Source organism: Tachyglossus aculeatus, chromosome X4, assembly GCF_015852505.1.
Source record: "Tachyglossus aculeatus isolate mTacAcu1 chromosome X4, mTacAcu1.pri, whole genome shotgun sequence".
In the NCBI taxonomy this organism is placed as follows: Eukaryota; Metazoa; Chordata; class Mammalia; order Monotremata; family Tachyglossidae; genus Tachyglossus; species Tachyglossus aculeatus.
Genome location: NC_052098.1, coordinates 40,686,000 through 40,708,450, shown reverse-complemented (window position 1 = coordinate 40,708,450; position 22,451 = coordinate 40,686,000). Strand labels below are relative to the sequence as shown.

General features: G+C 46.2%; 1 protein-coding gene across 1 annotated transcript in view; it reads left to right on the top strand.

Annotated features, from left to right (window-relative positions):
- Positions 1-2,586: 2,586 nt before the first annotated feature.
- SRFBP1 (serum response factor binding protein 1) overlaps positions 2,587-22,451 on the top strand; it is a 105,417-nt gene continuing 85,552 nt past the window's right edge. Inside the window, exon 1 of the mRNA XM_038769765.1 lies at positions 2,587-2,681. Within this exon, the coding sequence (XP_038625693.1) occupies positions 2,646-2,681 (36 nt within the window). The 5' untranslated portion in view covers positions 2,587-2,645. The remainder of the gene's footprint in view (positions 2,682-22,451) is intronic.

Below are 22,451 nucleotides of genomic sequence, written 5' to 3'. Positions count from 1 at the left end.
ATTGTGTACATCCCGATTTGCTCGCATCCACCTCAGAGCTTAGTACAGGCTATGCACATAGTAAGTGTGTAACAGATTCTATTATTATTATCCGGACCAAACTTCCTGGGGGTTGTAATCCCAAGGATGAGGCTCAAGCCTGTAAAACCTTCCTAAGCCATCCTCTACAGCACACAATTCACTTCCAGAACAGGCAAACTGCTGGGGTCTCCCCCAGCCCTCAATCCCTTCCCCTTGGCTCCATTTCCTACCACTTCTGACTGAACTACCTGGCTCATTTATTCATTCAATCACATTTATTGAGCACTTACTGTCCGCAGAGCACCGTACTAAGCACCATACTTGGGAGAGTACAATACAGCAACAGAGACAATCCCTGCCCACAAGGGGCTCACAGTCTAGAAGGGGGGAGACAGACATCCAAACAAGTAAACAGGCATCAGGAGCATAATTACAAATAAAGAGAATTATAGATATATACACATCATTAATATAAACTGAATTATAGATATGTACATATATACACAAGTGTCGTGGGGCAGGGAGGGGGTAGAGCAAAGGGAGCGATGGGGAGCTGAGGAAAGGGGGGGCTTAGTCTGAGAAGGCTCAGGGCAAGCAGGACAGTGGGGCTGGCACGATTTTATCCAACCCGATTACCAGCATGGCTCAGTGGAAAGAGCCCAGGCTTGGGAGTCAGAGGTCATGGGTTCAAATCCCTACTCCGGTCTCAGCTCCGCAACATTGCCAAGATCCGCCCTTTCCTCTCCATCCAAACTGCTACCCTGCTCATTCAAGCTCTCATCCTATCCCGTCTGGACTACTGCACCAGCCTTCTCTCTGATCTCCCATCCTCGTGTCTCTCTCCACTTCAATCCATACTTCATGCTGCTGCCCGGATTATCTTTGTCCAGAAACGCTCTGGGCATATTACTCCCCTCCTCAAAAATCTCCAGTGGCTACCAATCAATCTGCGCATCAGGCAGAAACTCCTCACCCTGGGCTTCAAGGCTCTCCATCACCTCGCCCCCTCCTACCTCACCTCCCTTCTCTCCTTCTACTGCCCAGCCCGCACCCTCCGCTCCTCCACCGCTAATCTCCTCACTGTACCTCGTTCTCGCCTGTCCCGCCGTCGACCCCCGGCCCACGTCATCCCCCGAGCCTGGAATGCCCTCCCTCTGCCCCTCCGCCAAGCTAGCTCTCTTCCTCCCTTCAAGGCCCTGCTGAGAGCTCACCTCCTCCAGGAGGCCTTCCCAGACTGAGCCCCTTCCTTCCTCTCCCCCTCGTCCCCCTCTCCATCCCCCCATCTTACCTCCTTCCCTTCCCCACAGCACCTGTATATATGTATATATGGTTGTACATATTTATTACTCTATTTATTTATTTATTTATTTTACTTGTACATTTCTATCCTATTTATTTTATTTTGTTGGTATGTTTGGTTCTGTTCTCTGTCTCCCCCTTTTAGACTGTGAGCCCACTGTTGGGTAGGGACTGTCTCTGTGTGTTGCCAATTTGTACTTCCCAAGCGCTTAGTACAGTGCTCTGCACATAGTAAGCGCTCAATAAATACGATTGATTGATTGATTTACTCCATCACTTGTCAGCTGTGTGACTTTGGGCAAGTCACTTCACTTCTCCGTGCCTCAGTTACCTCATCTGTAAAATGGGGATTAAGACCGCGAGCCCCACGTGGGACAACCTGATCACTTCTATCCTCCCCAGTGCTTAGAACAGTGGTTTGTACATAGCAAGCGCTTAACAAGTCATTATTATCCAGCGTGAGAAGCAGCGTGGCTCAGTGGAAAGAGCACGGGCTTTGGAGTCAGAGGTTCAAATCCCGGTTCTGCCAATTGTCAGCTGTGTGACTTTGGGCAAGTCACTTAACTTCTCTGTGCCTCAGTTACCTCATCTGTAAAATGGGGATTAAGACTGTGAGCCCCCTGCAGGACAACCTGATAACCTTATAACCTCCCCAGCGCTTAGAACAGTGCTTGGCACATAGTAAGCGCTTAACAAATACCAACATCATTATTATTATCCAGCGCTTAGAACAGTGCATCGCACATAGTAAGCGCTTAGCAAGTACCATCATTGTTTTGAGGTCCCGCATCTCGCAGAGCCAACCCCCGCTATAATAATAATAATGGCATTTGTTAAGCGCTTACTATGTACAAAGCACTGTTCTAAGCGTTGCGGAGGATACAAGGATATCAGGTTGTCCCACGTGGGGCTCACAGTTTTAATCCCCATTTTACAGATGAGGGAACTGAAGCCCAGTGAAGTGACTTGCCTAAAGTCACACAGCTGACCAGCGGCGGAGGCGGGATTAGAACCCATGACCTCTAACTCTGACCTATGAAACTCCCAAAATCCAAGCGTCCGTTCATTAATCATTTTTCCCCCAAAATCGTACAGTCCCCGCGAAAGAGGAAAAAGACACGCCACGCCTCGCCGCGCCGTCGTGACGTCACAGGCGAGCAGCGGAAGCGGCCGGCCACTGGCTCCGCCCCCTCCTTCCGACAAAAAAAGGGGCTGCGCAGGGTTACCGTATAATCCGCGCAGGCGCAGTCCGTTTAGCTCCGTGCCCACGTGAAGGCGCCAGCGGCGGTTTCGGGTTAGAGAGAGCCTGCATTCAGGGAGACGCGATGGCGGAAATGGCGACGCTGAACCTGAACGATGAAGTGAGCAACGAGGGGAAGGGGCAGGCGGACTTTCCGTGGTCGGGGGGGTGGAGCGAAAGTTAAGGATGCGATCTCACGTGTCCATCCCGGAAACATCCCTTCTGCCTTCTCCCTGGCCATGCGGGGTTTTCTCGGTCGTGTTCATTGCAGGACGCTGCAGTAAGCGCTCGGGAGAGCGCACCGTAAGGGAAGCAGCGTGGCGTAGTGGCTAGAGCACCGGCCCGGGAGTCAGAAGGTCACGGGTTCTAATCCCGCCTCCGCCGCCTGTCTGTTATGGGTGACCTTGGACGAGTCATTTCACTTCCTCCGCGCCGCAGTTCTCTCATCCGCAAAACATGGGGATTAAAAGCGTGAACCCCTTGTAATAGTAATAGTGGTATTTGTCAAGCGCTTACTATGTGCCAAGCACTGTTTTAAGCGCAGGGCTAGATACAGGGCATCAGGTTGCCCCACGTGGGGCTCACAGTCTACATCCCCATTTCACAGATGAGTTAACTGAGGCACAGAGAAGTGAAGGGATTTGCCCAGAGCCACCCAGATGACAAGTGGTGGAGTCTGGATTAGAATCCACGACCTCAGACTCCCAAGTCCGGGCTCTTGCCACTGAGCCACGCAGGGGCTGGTGAACTGGTGTTCAACAGGTTCACTGTTCAACCTGGTGAACGCGTGTCTACCCCAGCGCTTAGAACAGTGCTTGGTACATAGTAAGCGCTTAACAGATACCGTAATTATTACTATAACAGAGGTGGTAATAATAATAATAATGCTGGCATTTATCAAGTGCTTGCTATGTGCAAAGCCATGTTCTAAGCGCTGAGGAGGTTACAAGGTGATCAGGTTGTCCCACGGGGGGGATCACAACGGAGACGCCGTGGCAGACACGTTCTCTGCCCGCCACGAGTTTACAGTCTAGAGGGGGAGGTGGTTGAGCACAGACAGTCTCAATGGTGAGACTCCAAATCGAAATCTCTCTTGTGAAGATGGATCCCTCCTTTCCCCGCTGCCAAACCCCTCGCCGCCTACTCCCCATCTCATTAACAGCATATCCAGCGAGGCCTAAGGGAAAGAGCCAGGTCTTGGGAGACAGAGGATCTGGGTTCTAATTTTGCCCCTGCCAATTGCTTGCTGTGTGCCCTTGTGCAAGTCACTTTGCATCTCTGGGCCTCAGTTTCCTCAGCTGTAAAATGAGATTCAATACCTGTTCCTTCCCCTACTTTAGACTGTGAGCCCCAAGTGGGACAGAGACTGTCTCCAACCTGATTAACTTGTTTCTACCCCAGGGCTTGACACATAGTAAATGCTTAAAAAATACCATAATAATAACGTTGCCACTCCAGATTTCTATCCAACACAATCACCAGATTTGTAAACCCTGTATCTCCTGGGCTTGGGAGTCAGAGGTTGTGGGTTCTAATCCCAGCTCCGCCACTTACCAACTGTGTGACTTTGGGCAAGTCACTTAACTTCTCTGGGCCTGTTACCTCCTCCGTAAAATGGGGACTAAGACTGTGAACCCCATGTGGGACAACCTGATTATCTTGTATCTACCCCAGTGCTTAGAACAGTGCTTAGCATCGTTATAATTATTACTCAAAAGGATGGTAGCATTTGAGAAGCAGCGTGGCTCAGTGGAAAGAGCATGGGCTTGAGAGCCAGAGGTCATGGGTTCTAATCCCGGCTCTGCCGCTTGTCAGCTGTGTGACTTTGGGCAAGTCACATAACTTCTCTGGGCCTCAGTTACCTCATCTGTAAAATGGGGATTAAAACTGTGAGCCCCACGTGGGACAACCTGATCACCTTGTATCCCCCCAGCGCTTAGAACAGTGCTTCGCACATAGTAAGTGCTTAACAAATGCTGTTATTATTATTATTATTATTATTAGTTTTACTTTATTCTCCTGAAAACATCTCGGTGAGATAGGGAGAGGCTGATATTCTTACCCCTATTTTACAGCCAAAGAAACCGAGGTTCCGAGTTCTGACCAGCGCTCAAGGTCTCAGAGTAGACAGATTGCAGAGTTGTGACTAGTTACTGTGTGGACAACAGATGCTGAGAAGGGGATGAATGATTGGGCAAGCCTAAAATGGGTCAAAGCAGTCGGAAACAGGATGGCCTACTGGATAGAGCACCGGCCTGGGAGACAGAAATATCTGGGTTCTAGTCCCAGCTCTGTCACTTGTCTGCTGAGTGACCTTGGGCAAATCACTTAACTGGTGTGTTACCTCACCTGTAAAATGGGGATTAAGACTATGAGCCCCCTGTGCGACAGGAACTGTGTCCAACCTGATTAGCCTGTATCTAACCCGGCACTTGGAAGAGTGCTTGACACAGAGTAAGTGCTTAACAAATACCATTATTGTTATAAAATTGTATTAACAAAATTCCCCTTTTTTTGTTGAAGAATGATCTATTTCTGAAATGACACAATCCCTGTGTACTGCCACCCACCCTCCAGACGTGAACATGAAAATAAATGACCCCCTTAGTGTGAATTTACTGGTGGCCAAATTTCCTGTGGTCCCTTAGAGCATGGTATCCATGCTGTTTGGTGCCGACAGGAAAATCGCATAAATACCTTCAACTCTATTCAATATGGGCTGTTAGCATATCAGTGAGGTAGAGCTAAGTACCACATCTGCAGTGGTGTCCTTGCATGAAATGTCCATCCGGGAATTCTGAGGTCCATCTGGCATAGAAACTAAGTAGAAGTAGTAGTAATAGTATTAAAATGCTGGCTGTGTGCAGAGCATTGTACTATGTAGGTAGGAATTAGAAATAGACCCTGCCCTTTGGGTTCACAATCTATGAATATAAGTGGGGGTGGTTCAGCCACTTATCAGCTGTGTGACCTTGGGCAAGTCACTTAACTTCTCTGTGCCTCAGTTACCTCATCTGAAAATTGGGATTAAGACTGTGAGCCCCACATGGGACGTGGACCATGTCCAACCCAATTAGCTCGTATCTGCTCCAGCACTTAGGACAGTGCGTAGCACATAGTAAACACTTAACAAATACCATCATTATTGTTATTGTTTTTGTGGGAAGGACTGGAAACGGACACATTGGGAACAATGAAACACTAAAAGACAAAGACGGATATGCGATATAGCATGCAAGAAGCAGCGTGGCCCAATGGAAAGAACCCGGGCCTGAGTGTCAGAGAACCTGGGTTCTGATTCCAGCTCTGCCACTCTAGCTCTCTCACTCGTCGGCGGTGTGACCTTGGGTAAGTCACTTCTCTGTGCCTTGGCTACCTCATCTGTAAAATGGGGATTAATAATAATAATAATAGTATTTGTTAAGCACTATGTGCCAAACACTGTTCTAAGCACTGGTAGATGCAAGGTAATCAGATTGTCCCATGTGGGGCTCATAGTCTTAATCTCCATTTGCAGATGAGGTAACTGAGGCACAGAGAAGTTAAGTGACTTGCCCAAGGTCACACGGCAGACAAGTGGCGGAGCTGGGATTAGAACTCAGGTCCTTCTGACTCCCAGGCCTGTGCTTCATCCATTAGGCCACACTTTCTACACCTGCCTACTGTGTGCCATTGGGTAAGTCACTTAACCTCTATTTGCCTCAGTTTTCTCATTTGTAAAATGGGGATCAATCAGTCAGTCATATTTGTTGAGCGCTTACTGCATGCAGGGCACTGTACTAACCTCTTCGGAGAGAACAATACAGCAATGTAACAGACACATTCCATACCCACAGCAAGCTTACAGTCTATTAAGTGACTTTTCTCCCTCTCCCCTGCAGACTGTATGCTCCATTTGGGAAAGACTTTGACCTATCTTATTACCCCACTGCTTAGTACAGTGCGTGGCACGTGTTAGAATTGGTGTTGAAGAGCTTCTTGTGTGCTAGCCCACAGGGACAAATTCAAGATTATCAAATTGAGCACAGTCTCTGTCTTTCATCGGAATGACAGTTGAAATAGCGGAGAGAACAGGTACTTAATCCCTATTTTACAAATGAGGGAACTGAAGCCCAGAGAAGTTATGACATACCCAAAGTAACACAGCAGGCAAGTGGCGAAGCCGGGATTAGAATTTAGGTGCTCTGACTCCCAGTTCTATGCTCTTTCCACATAGTAAGTGCGTAACAAATACCACAGTTACTATTATGCATTAGCAGAGAATTTGTCAGGAAAGTATTCATGATACCACTAAGGATGATTTTAGAAGAGCACCCTTTCCTCTAAGTAGTGGGGCTAGCAAGACACTCAAAATATCTAAACCCATTTTAGCAGAAAAACTCCTCTTGAGTGCCCCAGAATGGCATGCGAATGGGTTCGGAGGGAGCCTAAACTCTTTCCTTTGCAATTCTCCTCTTAGTTTTTGGAAGACATGTCTAGAGAGTAAGTAAGGTGTGTGTTTTGTAGTGATGTTTGGTTTGTTTTTAAATCAACTCAAGATGGTCAAGATTAATCAGACTTTAGTTTTATCTTACTTAATTTTCTCATAATGCACGCTTGTAGTTCAGTCTTAACTGTATCAATAATAATAATGACAATGATTAAGCTCTTACTGCATGCCAGGCACCATGCTAAATGCTGGGGTAGATATAAGTTAATTGCACCACAGTCCTTGTCTTAAGCTGTGCCCATAGTCTAAGGGGGAGGGAAAAATGCTGTTTATTTGCCAAGCATACACAGGAGAAAACAGAGGCACCGAGAAGCTGAGACTTGCCCGGAGTCCCACGGCTGGCCATTAGCAGAGCCGGGGCTAGAACTCGGGTTTCCTGACTCTGTGCTCTTTCCATTCGTCCACACCACCTCATAGGGAGAAGGGGAGTAGTGGCACAGGTAGGAAAAACAGTACATTATTCACTGACATTCCACGTCCTGCATGCTAGTCCCATCTCTCAGCTCAGCTTTCCTGTGCAGCAGTGATGTAAGCATGATGAGACAGCGTGGCCTAGTGGAAAGAGCATGGCCCTGGGAGTCAGGAGATCTGGCTTCTATTTCTGGCTCTGGCTCTTGTTGTGTGGCCTTAGGCAAGGCACTTAACTTCTGTGCTTTGTTTCTTCTTCTTTCAAATGGAAGTGCTTGCTTCTCCCCCTCTTAAAGACTGTGAGCCCTGTGTGGGGCAGGGACTGGGACTGTGATCTAATTAGCTTGTATCTGTCCCAGCATTTGGCACATTTGGCACAAGTGCTTAATAAATATCAATCAGTGGTGTTATATTGAGTGCTGGTAGTGTACTTGGCAGTGTACTAACCACTGTACTAACCACTTGGGGAAAGTGTAATGCAGCAGAGTTGGAATTCACATTTCCTGCCCACAAGGAATTTAAAGTCTATAAGGGGAGGCAAACATTAAAATTAATTGTGGTTATGTATATTAGTGCTGTGGGTGAGGTGACTAGCAAGTGCTTAAAAGGTATCTTTCAAAGTGCTTAGGTGATGCTGAAGGGAGAGGGATTAGGGAAAATGAGGGCTTAGGTGGGGAAGGCCTCTTGGAGGGGATGTGATTTTAATAAGATTTTGAATCATCAATGGTATTTAATGAGCACTTGCTATGTGCAGAGCACTGTACTAAGTGTTTGGGAGAGAGGTGGTCTTATGGATCTGAAGGGGGAGGGAGTTTCGGGCCAGAGATGAGATGAGATCCAGGTAGGTGGGAATTACTCGAGCCAAATGTACAGGCTGGGTTGCAGTAGGTGTGATCAGTGGGGGTTACCTGATTGAAAGTTTTAAAGCCAATGATCAGGAGTTTCTGTTTGATGTGGAGGTGGGTGCGTTTTTGGGGAGTGGGCAGACATGGACTGACCTTTTTTTTTTTTTTTTAAATGATCTGGGCAGCAGAGTGAAGTATGGCCTGGAGTGGGGAGATGGTCTCCAGACTTAGCTGCAAAGCAAGCCTAAGAGGAAACTGGGGAGCTAGAATAATCGCAGGTGGCAGCAGAAGGGGGCCAGGAGCACAGTGGGGTGGGTAGAATCCCTGCCCAGGGAGAAGGTGCTGTTATTTGACTTAGTAAATAATTAGTAGTGCTGTTGGGCCAATGACAGGAAGATGACTCTAGAATCAGGAAACCTGGCTTTTATTTGAAGGTTTCTGAATGAAAACCACCTAGGGCTTTCCGCGAGGAAGGCCGGCCCGGCAGGAATCCGGGCCAAATAGTTGGCTGTCATGGGCAGTGAAGACTGCAACGGCTGCTACGTTCTGACCTTTTAAATGATATTTTAACGTCATTTCTGTGGAACGAGTTGCCTGGCTCATGTCGGCCTTGTTGGCTGACGGCACAGCGGGTAGGTGACTAGCAGATTTTGTTCATTTGCTTGCAGGTGAAGTTTTCCCTCACTACAGTATAAACCCTATTAACTGCTTCTTGCCTTCCAGAAGGAGTTGCAGAGTGCAGTCTTGCATTTACACAAGTAACTGTTCCTCTGGGATGTGGGGCAGGAAGCTGGAGGGCCAATGAAGCCTCCCGGGATGGCTGACTTCTCTCCCTATAAAGGGCAGCAATACTCCCACCCAGCCCCAAGTGCTTAGTTTTGTCTGTTTCCTAGTCCTCAGCAAGCAAGTCCCTGAAAAGTTGCATTTTTGGTTCGATCTACTGGAAACAAATGCGATAGGACAAGTACTTCACTGGTAGTTCACTCTTAGCTGAACAGCACCTGACCTTTTTGAGACAGGCATTACGATGCGGGTTGTGCCGATGTTTTGGTAGCGATCCAGAGGAGGGAAACCAGTCTTGTGTTGGTATTGATCCTGAAAAATGTTGCTAGGTGGCAGCACATATTCAGGAACTGCAGTGCCATTTCACCCATTTATGTTTAACGTCCGGTGCTTTTGTCATCTAAAACAGCCTCCACAGTTTTGCCAACATGTGTTTTCACTATGCGTTTTGGCTAGAACAGGACAGCAGAATTGGGGAACTTTCTTCCGATAACATGAACCTGTCTGGCTGCAGTGTGACATTGTTGGAAGAAACAGTTATGTCTGCTCACAGCCTTGCACACAGTCAATACTGACTATCTTAATATGGGGTTCTGGGAGAGTGCAGCCCCTGTATTCTAGGAAACTTACATGGCTTATGGCTTAATAATTCAAAGACTAAAAATGCCAGTTAAAATCCATGTCCTTAGAGCAAGTTCCGTGAGGTTGGATGGCTTTTCCCAGCTGTGACCTGGAAATAAAGGAGCATTTTATAAGGCTTTTCTTGGAGGAGAAAATAGGTATTCCTTGGGTGAAGAAAAAATTATTTAACTGTGACTGGTTTGATGTTTTACTAATACAAGTTAAATATAGTTGCTGAATGACTATCCAAAAAGAGTAGCTGCTGTTGGCACACAGTGATGTTGTCTAAAATAAGAGTTTACAAAATATTAGTTGTAACTCCTCCATTTAGTTGATTTAACTTCGTAATTGTGCAAATTTAACTTAGAAACTGTAAACAAACAAAACAGTTACCAGAATATGAAAAATTATCATAGGAAAAATCATCATGTTTGACCACCTTTGTTCAAATTGTATTTTCATGTTCCTAAGCTGTCCCTCTTAATATGCTTTAAAATTTCAAAAAGAATGTTCTGTAGCATGGAGAAGGAGGCTTTTATAGGCCCTTATGGTTTTTTATGAATTCCAACAAAACGATCTGGTATTTGTTGGGGTCTTTGAATTCAGTCAGTCGTATTTATTGAGCACCTGCTGTGTGCAGAGCACCGTGTTAAGTGCTTGGGAGAGTCCAATATGACAATAAACAGACACATTTCCTTCCCATAATGAGCTTCTTGTCCTTTCCAGCAGTTGGAGACAACATTAGTTCATTGTAGGTGTCCAGTAACTTAGGTAGGTCTGTGGTCGCCCAGATTTTTGCAGCATTTGCAGTTTTTCTCCATATGTGGTTCATGGCTCTTGTTTGCATTTGTCACAGCCTTGGTCAGTCAGTAGTATGTATTGAGAACCTACTGGGTACAGACTATTATACTAAACATTTAGGAGAGTACAATAGAATTAGTAGACATGATCCCTGTCCTCAAGGAGTTTACAATTGAGCATGGGAGACAGAAACTAAAATTATAGATAGGAGGAAAAAGGAGAAGGTGATATGTGCATAAATTCTTAAGTAACAGGGTATGTAAAATGCATATATGAACTACAGAGGTTGAGAACATTTTAAGTCATTCAAGGCAGAAAAGTGCTGAGGTGGCAGTTGTGAGTGGGTATAAACTGGGAAAATTAGCAATTAATTGGGGAAGGACTTCTGGAAGAGATGTGATTTCAGAAGGGCTTTGAAGATGGGGGAGAGTTGAGAACTGTCAGATATAAAGGGGGAGGGAATTCCAGGGAGTGGAAAGAACTTGTGCAAGAAGTTGGCAGTGGGATAGATTAGAATGAGGCACAAGCAACTAGGTTAGCTGGAAAGGAACAGAGACTGTGCTGAAGGGAAAGAGTGGCTAAGTAGAAAGGAGAGAATTGATGGAAAGCCTTAAAGCCAATAGCCGAGAGTTTCTGCTTGATGTGGAGAGGAATGGCAACCACTGGTGTGTTTTGAGAAGTGGGGAGACATGCAGAATGACATTTTAGAAAAATGATCTGGGCAGCAGAGTGAAGCGTGGGTGGGAGAGGGGAGAGACTGGAGGTAGGGTGATCAGTGAGGAGGTTGATGGAGTGGAGTAGTCAAGTGGGAATATGAGAAGTGTCTGAACCAATGTAGTGGCTGTTTAGATGGAAGAAGCAGCTGTGAGGATGGAGGGATATGAATTAATATCAAATATCAGTACTCAGTGCTGCCACTTAGCTCCCATTACATTAGTACAGCTGTCCCTTTGTAAGGTGATTTGAGGCAGTTGCACCAGACTTCACGCTAACTCACAGAATTCCCATTTTCCCAGGGTGATTGCTGAGGCCATAGAGTCATCACTGAGTCATTGCTCAATCAGCACCTATCCTATCCTGCCTTGATTACTGCATCAGTCTCCTTGCTGGCCTTCTCTTTCTCCCCACTCCAGTCCATACTTCCCTCTGCTGCCTGGATCATTTTGCCACAAAAATGTTCAGCACATTTCCCCACTCAGGACACTCTAGTAGTTGCCCATCCACCTCCACATCAAACAAAAACTCACCATTGTCTCTAAAGCACTTAACCACCTTGCCCCCTCATACCTCACCTCTCTCCTCTTCTACTATAGCCCAGCCTGCACACTTTGCTCCTCTAATGCTGGTCATCTCACTGTACCTTGATCTCCTCTATCTCACCACCGACCCTTTGCCCACATCCTGCCTCTGGCCTGGAATACCCTCCCCCCTCAAATCCAGCAGACAATTACTCTTCCCCTGTTCAAAGCCTTACTGAAGGCAGATCCCCTCCAAGAGGCCTTCCCTGATTAAGCCCTCCTTTCCTCTTCTTCCACTCCCTTCTGTGTCACTGTAACTTGCTCCCTGTATTCATCCCCTCACCAAGCCCCACAGCACTTAAGTGCATATCTAATTTATTTATATTAATGTCTGTCTCCCTCTAGACTGTAAGCTCATTGTGGGCAGGGAATGTGTCTGTTTATTGTTAAATTCTACTCTCCAAAGCGCTTAGTACAGTGTTGTGAACGTAGCAAGCATTCAATAAACATGATTGAATGAATGAATGGGCCTCAATCTCATCTATCTCGCCGCCGGGCCTCCCTCTGGCCTGAAACTCCTTCCTCCTTCATGTCTGACAGACATTCACTCTCCCCTCTTTCAAGATCATACCAAAATCCTATCTCCTTTCCCGACTAACCTTTCATTTCCCTACCCTTGTGTCACCTATGCTCTTGATTCTGTACCCCTTAAACACTTCAAAACCCCACCCTCAACCCCACAGTACTTGTGCACATATCCTTCCACTCTGGCGTCTTCGCCTGTCTGTAATTTATTTTAATGTCTGTCTCTCCTACTAGTTTGTAAGCTGCTTTAGGGCAGGAATGATGTCGACTAACTCAATTGTATTGCACTCTCCCAAGCACTTAGTCCAATGCTCTGCGCACAGTAAGTGTTTGATAAATACCGTTGCTTGATTGATTGACCACTGGAAGCAACAGGGCTTTCACGGCCTTCCAACACAGCTCCAGTCCTGAAATCCTCACCACTGTTCCTCATCTCCAGCCATGCCAGCTGATTAGCGACAGGCCCTGCAATGCTAAGAGCAGCCTCACTGTTACCTTAGCTAATCAAGACTTGTAGGCGCCCATGGCACTCTCTAGGTGTCGTTCTGGTTCAAGGCCTCCCCACAACCCCAGCCCCACAGTCACCCCGAGCCCCTTGCAACACCACTCTCTTAATTCTTTAGCCTCTGGCCAGACACTGGATGTAGGGGAGGGAAGGGGGATTCTCCATGGCAAAGAAATAGGGAAAATCATTTCTTGGATTTGCTACCTCTGCCCTGTCTTGGTTTCAGGAACTGAGTCTTCCAACCTGTAGATAAAGTTACTGAATTATTGTTAAAGAATGCATTTCCCTCTTAGTGGGATCTGGTCTCTTGGCTTTTTATGGAAAATATAACAGTGGGGAAAATATAAGGCAACACATTCCTCTTTAATCAATCAATCGTATTGAGCACTTACTGTGTGCAGAGCACTGTACTAAGCTCTTTGGGAAGTACAAGTTGGCAACATATAGAGACGGTCCCTACCCAACAGTGGGCTCACAGTCTAGAAGGGGGAGACAGAGAACAAAACCAAACATATTAACAAAATAAAATAAATGGAATAGATATGTACAAGTTAAATAAATGGAGTAATAAATATGTACAAACATATATACATATATACAGGTGCTGTGGGGAAGGGAAGGAGGTAAGGCGGGGGGGATGGAGAGGAGGACCAGGGGGAGAGGAAGGAGGGGGCTCAGTCTGGGAAGGCTACTTGTAGTAGGTGAGCTCTCAATAGGGCCTTGAAGGGAGGAAGAGAGCTAGCTTGGCGATGTTGGGAGGGAGGGCATTCCAAGCCAGGGGGATGACGTGGGCTGGGGATCGATGGCAGGATAGGCGAGAACGAGGCACGGTGAGGAGATTAGCGGCAGAGGAGCAGAGGGTGCGGGCTGGGCTGTAGAAGGAGGGAAGGGAGGTGACGTAGGAGGGGGCGAGGTGATGGACAGCCTTGAAGCTGAGGGTGAGGAGTTTCTGCCTGATGCGCAGATTGATTGGTAGCCACTGGAGATTTTTGAGGAGGGGAGTAACATACCCAGAGTGTTTCTGGACAAAGACAATCCGGGCAGCGGCGTGAAGTATGGATTGAAGTGGGGAGAGACACGAAGATGGGAGATCGGAGAGGAGGCTGATAAGTAAGGCTGTCTGACTCAGAAGGCCTACAATTGGGTGTACTCCTTTTTAAGGTAGCCGGACATTTATTATGACCCTAAAGAGGATTTTCAAATTGGTCACAGACCCAAGAGGGCCTCTTCCAGTTCAGCTTTGTTTGATTTTCACAGGCTACCATTCTAACTTTAATTTTCCAACCCCAAACTCTATACTGCATCCCTTGCAACTTTGATTTTCAATTAAACTAAAGGTGGGTGTGCCCCTTCACAGGGTAGCAGGATGCTGTGGACAGGTGTTGGCAACCCTGACTTATGTACCGGAGATTGGCACGCCAAAGCTTCCTGGCTGGCGTGCCACTTCTGGATGCAGTTCAGTTACAAGTGTCCATTTTGCTTCTGCTGCCCCTTCCCAGTCTAGTTTCTCCCCTGCTGTTTCTACTTCAGCACTTGTGCCCAGAGGGTCGGACAGAGTAGAACTTGAATGAAGTGGCTATAGTGCCGCTGTCCACAGCTGCATTTGCTTCCAGAGGGAATTCAGTATGTCTCAGCCACTTCCCTTCTACCACTTTCCTGTAGTAATGGTAATAATGATAATAATAATTATAATGATAATGGGAGTATTAGTTCAGCACTTTTATATGCCAAGCTCCGTACTGGGCACTAGGATGGATATGGAATAATCAGGCTGGGCACGGTCCCTGTCCCACATGGGCCTTCAGAGTCTAAGGGGGAGGAAGAGGAGGTGTCGAGTCTCCACTTTGCAGATGAGGAAACAGAGGCCCAGAGAAGTTAAAGTGACTTGGCCAAGATCACACAGCGGGCAGGTGGTAGAGCTGGGATTAGAACCCAGGTCCTCTGCCAGGCCCCGGCTCCTTCCACCAAACCTCACTGCTTCCCTGATAGCGACCTGCATTTAGCCGTAGAGTTGCCACAGTAATAATAATTGTGATATTTAAGTGCTTACTATGTGCCAAGCACAGTACTAAGTGCTTGGGGTAGATATAAGATAATGAGGTCCCACATGGGAATGAGTCTAAGGAAGGAGAACAGATTTTGAATCCCCATTTTGCAGATGAGGAAAAAGACCCTACCCAAGGTCACCCAGCAGCCAAGTGGCAGAGCTTGAGATTAGAACCCAGGTCCTTTGACTCCCAGGCGTCTTTCCACTAGACCAGGCTGCCATGATTAATGAGAGCAACTCATGACCGTTGAGAGAGCATTTCACAGTACACGCAGTTCTCCTGTAACGTGTAGTGGGGTCTTCTGGCAAAACCCCACAGTAAGGAAAGCTTGTGTTTTGTGCTCACCTGTTACTCCACACACTGTGCACTAACCGTTTCTCTGACACCATACCAAACAGGCTTGTGTTGTCGGGCGATCAGTCCCTAATTCTCTAGCAGTGTTCTAGCCCAAATATGCCGCAAAGACATGGTTTGTGGTTGAACTGAGTGCCTAGTCAACAGAGTGGCTATCTAAAATCCAAAATCAATCAGTTGCTGTTGTAACCCTGACCGGTCCTGAGATGTGACTAAGTTAGAAGGTGTGCAGAAATTAATGAAGTGAATTTTGACTTCAGTATCAAAGGTTGGGAGTCTCAGGTGGGATCAGACTGCGTCTGATCGGGTTATCTCATATTTCCCCCAGTGCTTAGCACAATGTTTTGAACTTAGTGAACACGTAATAAGTAGTTACTACTCCTACTACTAAGGTGCTAGCTGTGCATGAAGCATTGGGAGAGAATGCCCAGGTGGAAATTAGATATGGTCCCTGTCCCAAAATTAACCTTTTTCTTTTCTCACAAACAGAACTGGAATTTCCCTCTCATGTTTTCTCCTCTTTCCAGGCCTCCACCACTTCCACCAGCCCAGCCAGGGCAGTACACCTTTTAATCAAGGTGTCTTTCAGGCATCTCATAGTATTTTTGATCTCTCGGAAAGTGTATTTCCGTAACATTCGACTGCAGCTATCTTCAACTTATAATCAAGGAATGATGTAGCATTTCTGTAATTTGTTTTCTTTGTGTTTTCTAATAATCTTTTTCCATCGTCATGCCACAGAATTTCATTCATCTGGCAAGAGGTGAAAGAGGTGATCACATGTAATTCCCTCTGCTGAAAGAGGGAAGCCGGAATCAAGTTGGTGAGGCAGGTGGGGGAAGTTATTTAAAAGGCTCCATTTACCGGCAGGCTCAAATTTCATTTTTTTAGCAAATGTGCTTATTTTTTAAGGCTTTTGCCACCTTTTATCAACAGTAAGTACTGGCAAAACATTTCTTCTTTTTTTTTAAACAGTCAAGATGTGTTTTAAATGTGTGGAATGTTATGTAGAAAACCATTTACCCCTTGACCTCTGCAATATTTGGCAGCCATCACTGTCGCCTTAATGAAAATATGTGTAGAACTTTGATGTTTTATTTCTGTGTTCTCATAAAACAGCCCTCATGCTACAGTTCGGGGCGGGGGGGGGGGAGGAAGAGGTGATGTATTGGGCTTGATTTTTGTGTGAAAATCAAAGTATTGCCATTCTTTGACCATGTAAATGTCTAAGGAAAAGACTTTTTCTTAGTCATTTGAAACTTCCAAACCATACCCTGCAAGATAGAATTCTGAGCAGCTGTATTTTCTAGGAACCCTTCCAGCTGCTTTTAAAGCTTCTCGAGTTGCCACATCATCAGTTGTGCAGCATGAAAGACAAACGATGATCAGTGGTTAACATAGCTTTTCTTTCTCCCCAGATCCTAAAAACTGTTTAATGTGTGTCACCAACTTTATTGTGCTTATGGTGTTTTTATTGTGCTAGTCATCTTTTCAGGCCCTGTCATCAAATCCCTATCTCCTAAGAGAGGGAAGGTTATTCGCGGAGGCATTTGCTGGACTGTGTAAGCTAGTTAAAGCCTTCAAATATGAGAGCCATATCCAGGTTTTGGCAAACATGTAAGCCCCAAACCATATTTTCTTTGAGGATTACTCTTGCCAGGGCCAGATTAATTGTAGCACACCACTGAAAGTGATTAATCATATTGGCCTGGGTCATAAGACCACGGGCAATGCCATTATTGGGGTCAGACCCAAGGCCCAGCCAGCCCAGTGGCCACATGATGGTTGCCCTCCTGGAAATGCACTCTCATGGCAAGCAATGGATCGCTTCACCACCTTAACCTTTACTCAAGTGCCCTTCATGGGCCACTTGTGTGTAAGCTTGCCCAAACCACCTCTTGAGCCTGCTGAGATTTTTGGTTTACACAACTTCCTGGGATGATGAATTCCACGTGCCCCGCCCACCCAGCGGTGAAGGGGTGTTTTTCTTTTGTTTAAAACCTATCACCATTAAGCTTCAAGAGCCCATGTCTATTTCTATCAATCAGTCATATTTATTGAGCGCTTACTGTGTACCAAGCACATACAGCACAACACAACAGAACTGGCAGATAAATTCCCTGCCCACAACAAGCTTAGTCTAGAGGACGAGTGTACATCTGTGTATGTTTTTCCCAGCACTTTGCAAGCAGTTGGCAGTAATAAATAGTGTTAAAATTTCCCATCACCCCTCCAGCCTGAAAAATAAAAAAAAAGAAGCCAGAAAACTCTTTAGGGTTAGGTATGCTGGAGCTGATTGTCCTCGGTTGACTCCAAGCCTGTTGAATCCATTGATCTGGTGTATGTATTGAGCACTTAATGTGTGCAGACTACTGTGCTAGGCTCTTGGGAGAGTACAGTACAACAGAGGTGGTAGACACGTTCCCTGCCCACAGTGAGCTTATTCATTCATTCATTCAGTCGTATTGAGCACTTACTGTATGCAGAGCACTGTACTGAGCGCTTGGGAAGTACAGGTTGGCAACATATAGAGGCAGTCTCTACCCAACAGCGGGCTCACAGTCTAGAAGGGGGAGACAGACAACAAACGACATATTAACAAAATAAAATAAATAGAATAAATATGTACAAGTAAAATAAATGAGTAATAAATATGTACAAACATATATACATATATACAGGTGGGGAGGGGAAGGAGGTAAGGCGGGGGGATGGGGAGGGGGAGAGGAAGGAGGGGGCTCAGTCTGGGAAGGCCTCCTGGTGGAGGTGAGCTCTCAGTAGGGCTTTGAAGGGAGGAAGAGAGCTTACAGTCTAGAGGGGGAGACAGACACTAAGATAAATTGCAAATATGTCTATAAGTGCTGTGGGGCTGAAAGAGAGGTGAAGAGAGGGTGCAAATTCCAAGAGGAAATGAGGGCTTAGTTGGGAAAGTTCTCTTGGAGGAGGCATGCTTATAAGGTTTTGAAGGTGGGTAGAGTGATCATCTGTTGGATATTTGAGGGGAGGGGGTTGGCATTCCAGGTCAGAGGTGAGAGACAAGATTAAGGTTCCTTGGGTAGGTTGGTATTAGAGGAGCGAAGTGTGCCGGCTGGGTTGTAGTAAGAGCAGCAAGGTAAGGCAATTGAGTGCTTTAAAGATAATGGTAAGGAGTTTCTTTTTGATATGGAGGTGGTCTGTTCCTTATGTTTATTTTGCACCGATTTCAATCAATCAATCAATCGTATTTATTGAGCGCTTACTGTGTGCAGAGCACTGTACTAAGCGCTTGGGAAGTACAAGTTGGCAACATATAGAGACAGTCCCTACACAACAGTGGGCTCACAGTCTAGAAGGGGGTAGACAGAGAACAAAACCAAACATATTAACAAAATAAAATAAATAGAATAGATATGTACAAGTAAAATAAATAAATACAGTAATAAATATGTACAAACATATATACATATATACAGGTGCTGTGGGGAAGGGAAGGAGGTAAGACGGGGGGATGGAGAGGAGAAAGAGGGGGAGAGGAAGGAGGGGGCTCAGTCTGGGAAGGCCTCCTGGAGGAGGTGAGCTCTCAGTAGGGCCTTGAAGGGAGAAGGGGGAGACAGACAACAAATGACATGTTAACAAAATAAAATAAATAGAATAAATATGTACAAGTAAAATAAATGAGTAATAAATATGTACAAACATATATACATATATACAGGTGCGGTGGGGAGGGGAAGGAGGTAAGGCGGGGGGGGATGGGGAGGGGGAGAGGAAGGAGGGGGCTCAGTCTGGGAAGGCCTCCTGGAGGAGGTGAGCTCTCAGTAGGGCTTTGAAGGGAGGAAGAGAGCTAGCATGGCGGATGTGGGGAGGGAGGGCATTCCAGGCCAGGGGGATGACGTGGGCCGGGGGGTCGATGGCGGGACAGGCGAGAACGAGGCACGGTGAGGAGATTAGCGACAGAGGAACGGAGGGTGCGGGCTGGGCTGTAGAAGGAGAGAAGGGAGGTGAGGTGGGAGGGGGCGAGATGATGGAGAGCCTTGAAGCCGAGGGTGAGGAGTTTCTGCCTGATTTGCAGATTTATTGGTAGCCACTGGAGAGTTTTGAGGAGGGGAGTAACATGCCCAGAGCATTTCTGGACAATGACAATCCGGGCAGCAGCATGAAGTATGGATTGAAGTGGGGAGAGACATGAGGGTGGGAGATCAGAGAGAAGGCTGATGCAGTAGTCCAGACGGGATAGGATGAGAGGTTGAATGAGCAGGGTAGTGGTTTGGATGGAGAGGAAAGGGCGGATCTTGGCAATATTGTGGAGCTGAGACCGGCTGGTTTTGGTGACGTCTTGGATGTGAGGGGTGAACGAGAGAGCGGAGTCGAGGATGACACCAAGATTGCAGGCTTGTGAGATGGGAAGGATGGTAGTGCCGTCAACAGTGATGGGAAAGTCAGGGAGAGGGCAGGGTTTGGGAGGGAAGACAAGGTGTTCAGTCTTGGACATACTGAGTTTTAGGTGGCGGGCAGACATCCAAATGGAGATGTCCTGAAGGCAGGAGGAGTTTCGAGCCTGGGGAGAGCAGGTTGTCCCACATGGGGTTCATAGTCTTAATCCCCATAATTCAGATGAGGTAGGAGGCACAGAGAAGTTAAGTGGCTTGCCCAAGACCACACAGCTGATGTGTGTGAAGATAGTGTGTCTGGTGACTAAAAATGTGTGCATAAGGTGAAGAACTTTTAAACTCTATCCTTTCCACCAGAGCTGAACTCAGTGTGCTGCATGCATCCTACTGGCTCCCTATCAATCAGTGGGATTTATTGAGGGCTTATTATGAGCAGAGCACTGTACTAATAAGCACTTGGGAGAATACAGTACAAGAGTTAGCAGATATGTTTCCCGCCCACAATGAGCTTACAGTCTAGGGACCACCTTGCATCTAGCACTTACTGAGTGCTAATTGGCAGAATTACAAATAGAATTACAATAGAATTGGTAGACATGATCCCTGTCCTGAAGGAACCTTCAATCTGGGACTGCTGCCATTTGTACCACTAAAAATATGTTGGAAGTTTCATTTATGTGACTGGGAAGGGGTATTAAGGAGGCTGGAATGGATCTCGGAGAATCCATCTTGAATCTGGATCAGATTAAAAAATGGGAGTTTCTCTAGGGGCGATTTCCCCTTGTGTGCTAATTTGGCTGTATTTGTACTGGTGGTTTAATGCTATTATCTCACTTCAAGGTATAGTTTCATAAACTCCAAATACCTGCAGGATGCCATAGATGCCTGGAAATAAATCATTCAATTACTTGGTGTCCAAACTCAGTTCTCTGGCTAGCATCCAGATTGCTGGGTTGAAGTTCACTCCCAGTACATACAGGTACGAGGAACAATTTACCATGTGGCATTGGACTTCCTTAAAACATTCCTATCTCAGGGCAGTCTAATATTTTATATAAGGCTGCCTCAATAATTTTGTTGGATCAGGGTCAATGCTAAAATAAGGTTGTGTCTCACTGAATAAACTCTTTGAGGGTTTGGGATTGAGCATACTAAGGCATAACAGAAAATAGAATTTATTGAAATCTCATTTGAGAGTAGGTCCATAATAAATGAATATTTTTTGATGCCAAAAAGGTAATGGAGCTCCCCACCCTCCTCCAAAGAGGAAGCTTGAATTTTCACTCTTTTTGAACAGGTGCATTTTAATAGGATGCTGCTCAAGTGTTCTAATTAACTTTGAGATGCATTTTTTGAAGCTCAGTATATTGTTACACTAACTAAAAGAATCGCTTCTAGGCCACTCTCGGCCACCTGCATTCCACTGTCTACCTACTGTTTACCTAGGCCGTATGCAGAACACACAGCGTATTTGCTTGGGTTTAACACAATATGTGTTCTTTGAATTCATTTTTTTCCCCCACTCTAGCCATTAGCTTGGCACTCTTAGCACTTCAAATTTGAAGATGATGCAACCTCTTAAAAACACCCATTATGAACTGGTGTTTTCTGGAAGCCCATTTATAAATTGTTCAGATGTGTTTGTTGTAGATAGTGTGTTGGGTTTGGGGTTTTTTTTTTTTGGTCTTTTTGAAAAACAAATATGAGGTGAGAGACAGCGTGGTCTAATGGATAGACCTTGGGCCTGGGACTCAGGGGAACCTGGGTTCTCATCTCGGATCTGCCACTTGTCTACTTTGTGACCTTGAGCAAAAGTCACTTAACTTTTCCTCTCATACCTCATTTTTAAAATGGGGATGGAGACCATGAGCCCCATGTGGGACATGGACTGTGTACAACCTGATTTGTTGTATCTACCCCAGCGCTTGTATCTACCCCAGCACTTAGTACAGTGCCTGGCATGTAGTAAGCACGTAACAAATACCATAAACAAGGGGGTGGGACAAAATAGCCAATCCATCACAGTAGAAATTAGAGAAAACCAGGTACTATTTTCTGTTTATCAACATGGAATGATGTTCTGAAGGTAATTCCCATGGAATATTTTGCAAGTCCTTCTAGACAGGACTAGACTCCTTATGGGCAGGGAATGTGTCTGCTAATTCTCTCCCAACCACTTAGTACAGTGTTCTGCACATAACAGGCACTTGGTAGATACAATCGATTGAGGGAAGTAGCTACCTGGAGAGTTTTTGGTGAACGTTGGTGCAACTTTCAGTAACGCCAAGCTCCTCAGAGGCGGGGGGGGGAGAAAAAAAGCTTGGCCTAAAATTCTCCAACCCCAGAATGGTCCTAGGTGATCCAAGGAAGCCTTGCTCTAAGCCCAGCCCGATCCAACCCCACCCCTCCCCACCCAGAGTGTCACCCAGACCACCAGTTCTCTCCTCTGCTCCCTTCCCAGACCGGCACAGAATTCCACCTCGGATCTTTGTGGCTGTGTGGAAAGGCTGGGATTCGAGCCATAGGACACCTCATGGGTCTTAGTGTCAGAAGATATGGGTGCACTTCCCAGAGGGCACCACGAGGGGTTGAAGAAAGGAAGATGAGGAACTGGAGTTGATTCCTGATCTTAGTTCCTCCTGCTCACAACAGGGATACTTTGTGAACTACAGGCTCCCTGCTCTGCACACTTTGTTTGCAACCACCATTACATTTAGAAAGTTCCACCCTGCTGAGCTATGCTAGATCCACAGCAGCTGTTTTTGCTTTCTTGAAGGTGGAATTTTCTCAGCATAGAAACAATGTGCTTTATGAATGTGCCACTTCAAATCTCCTTTTCTTGCG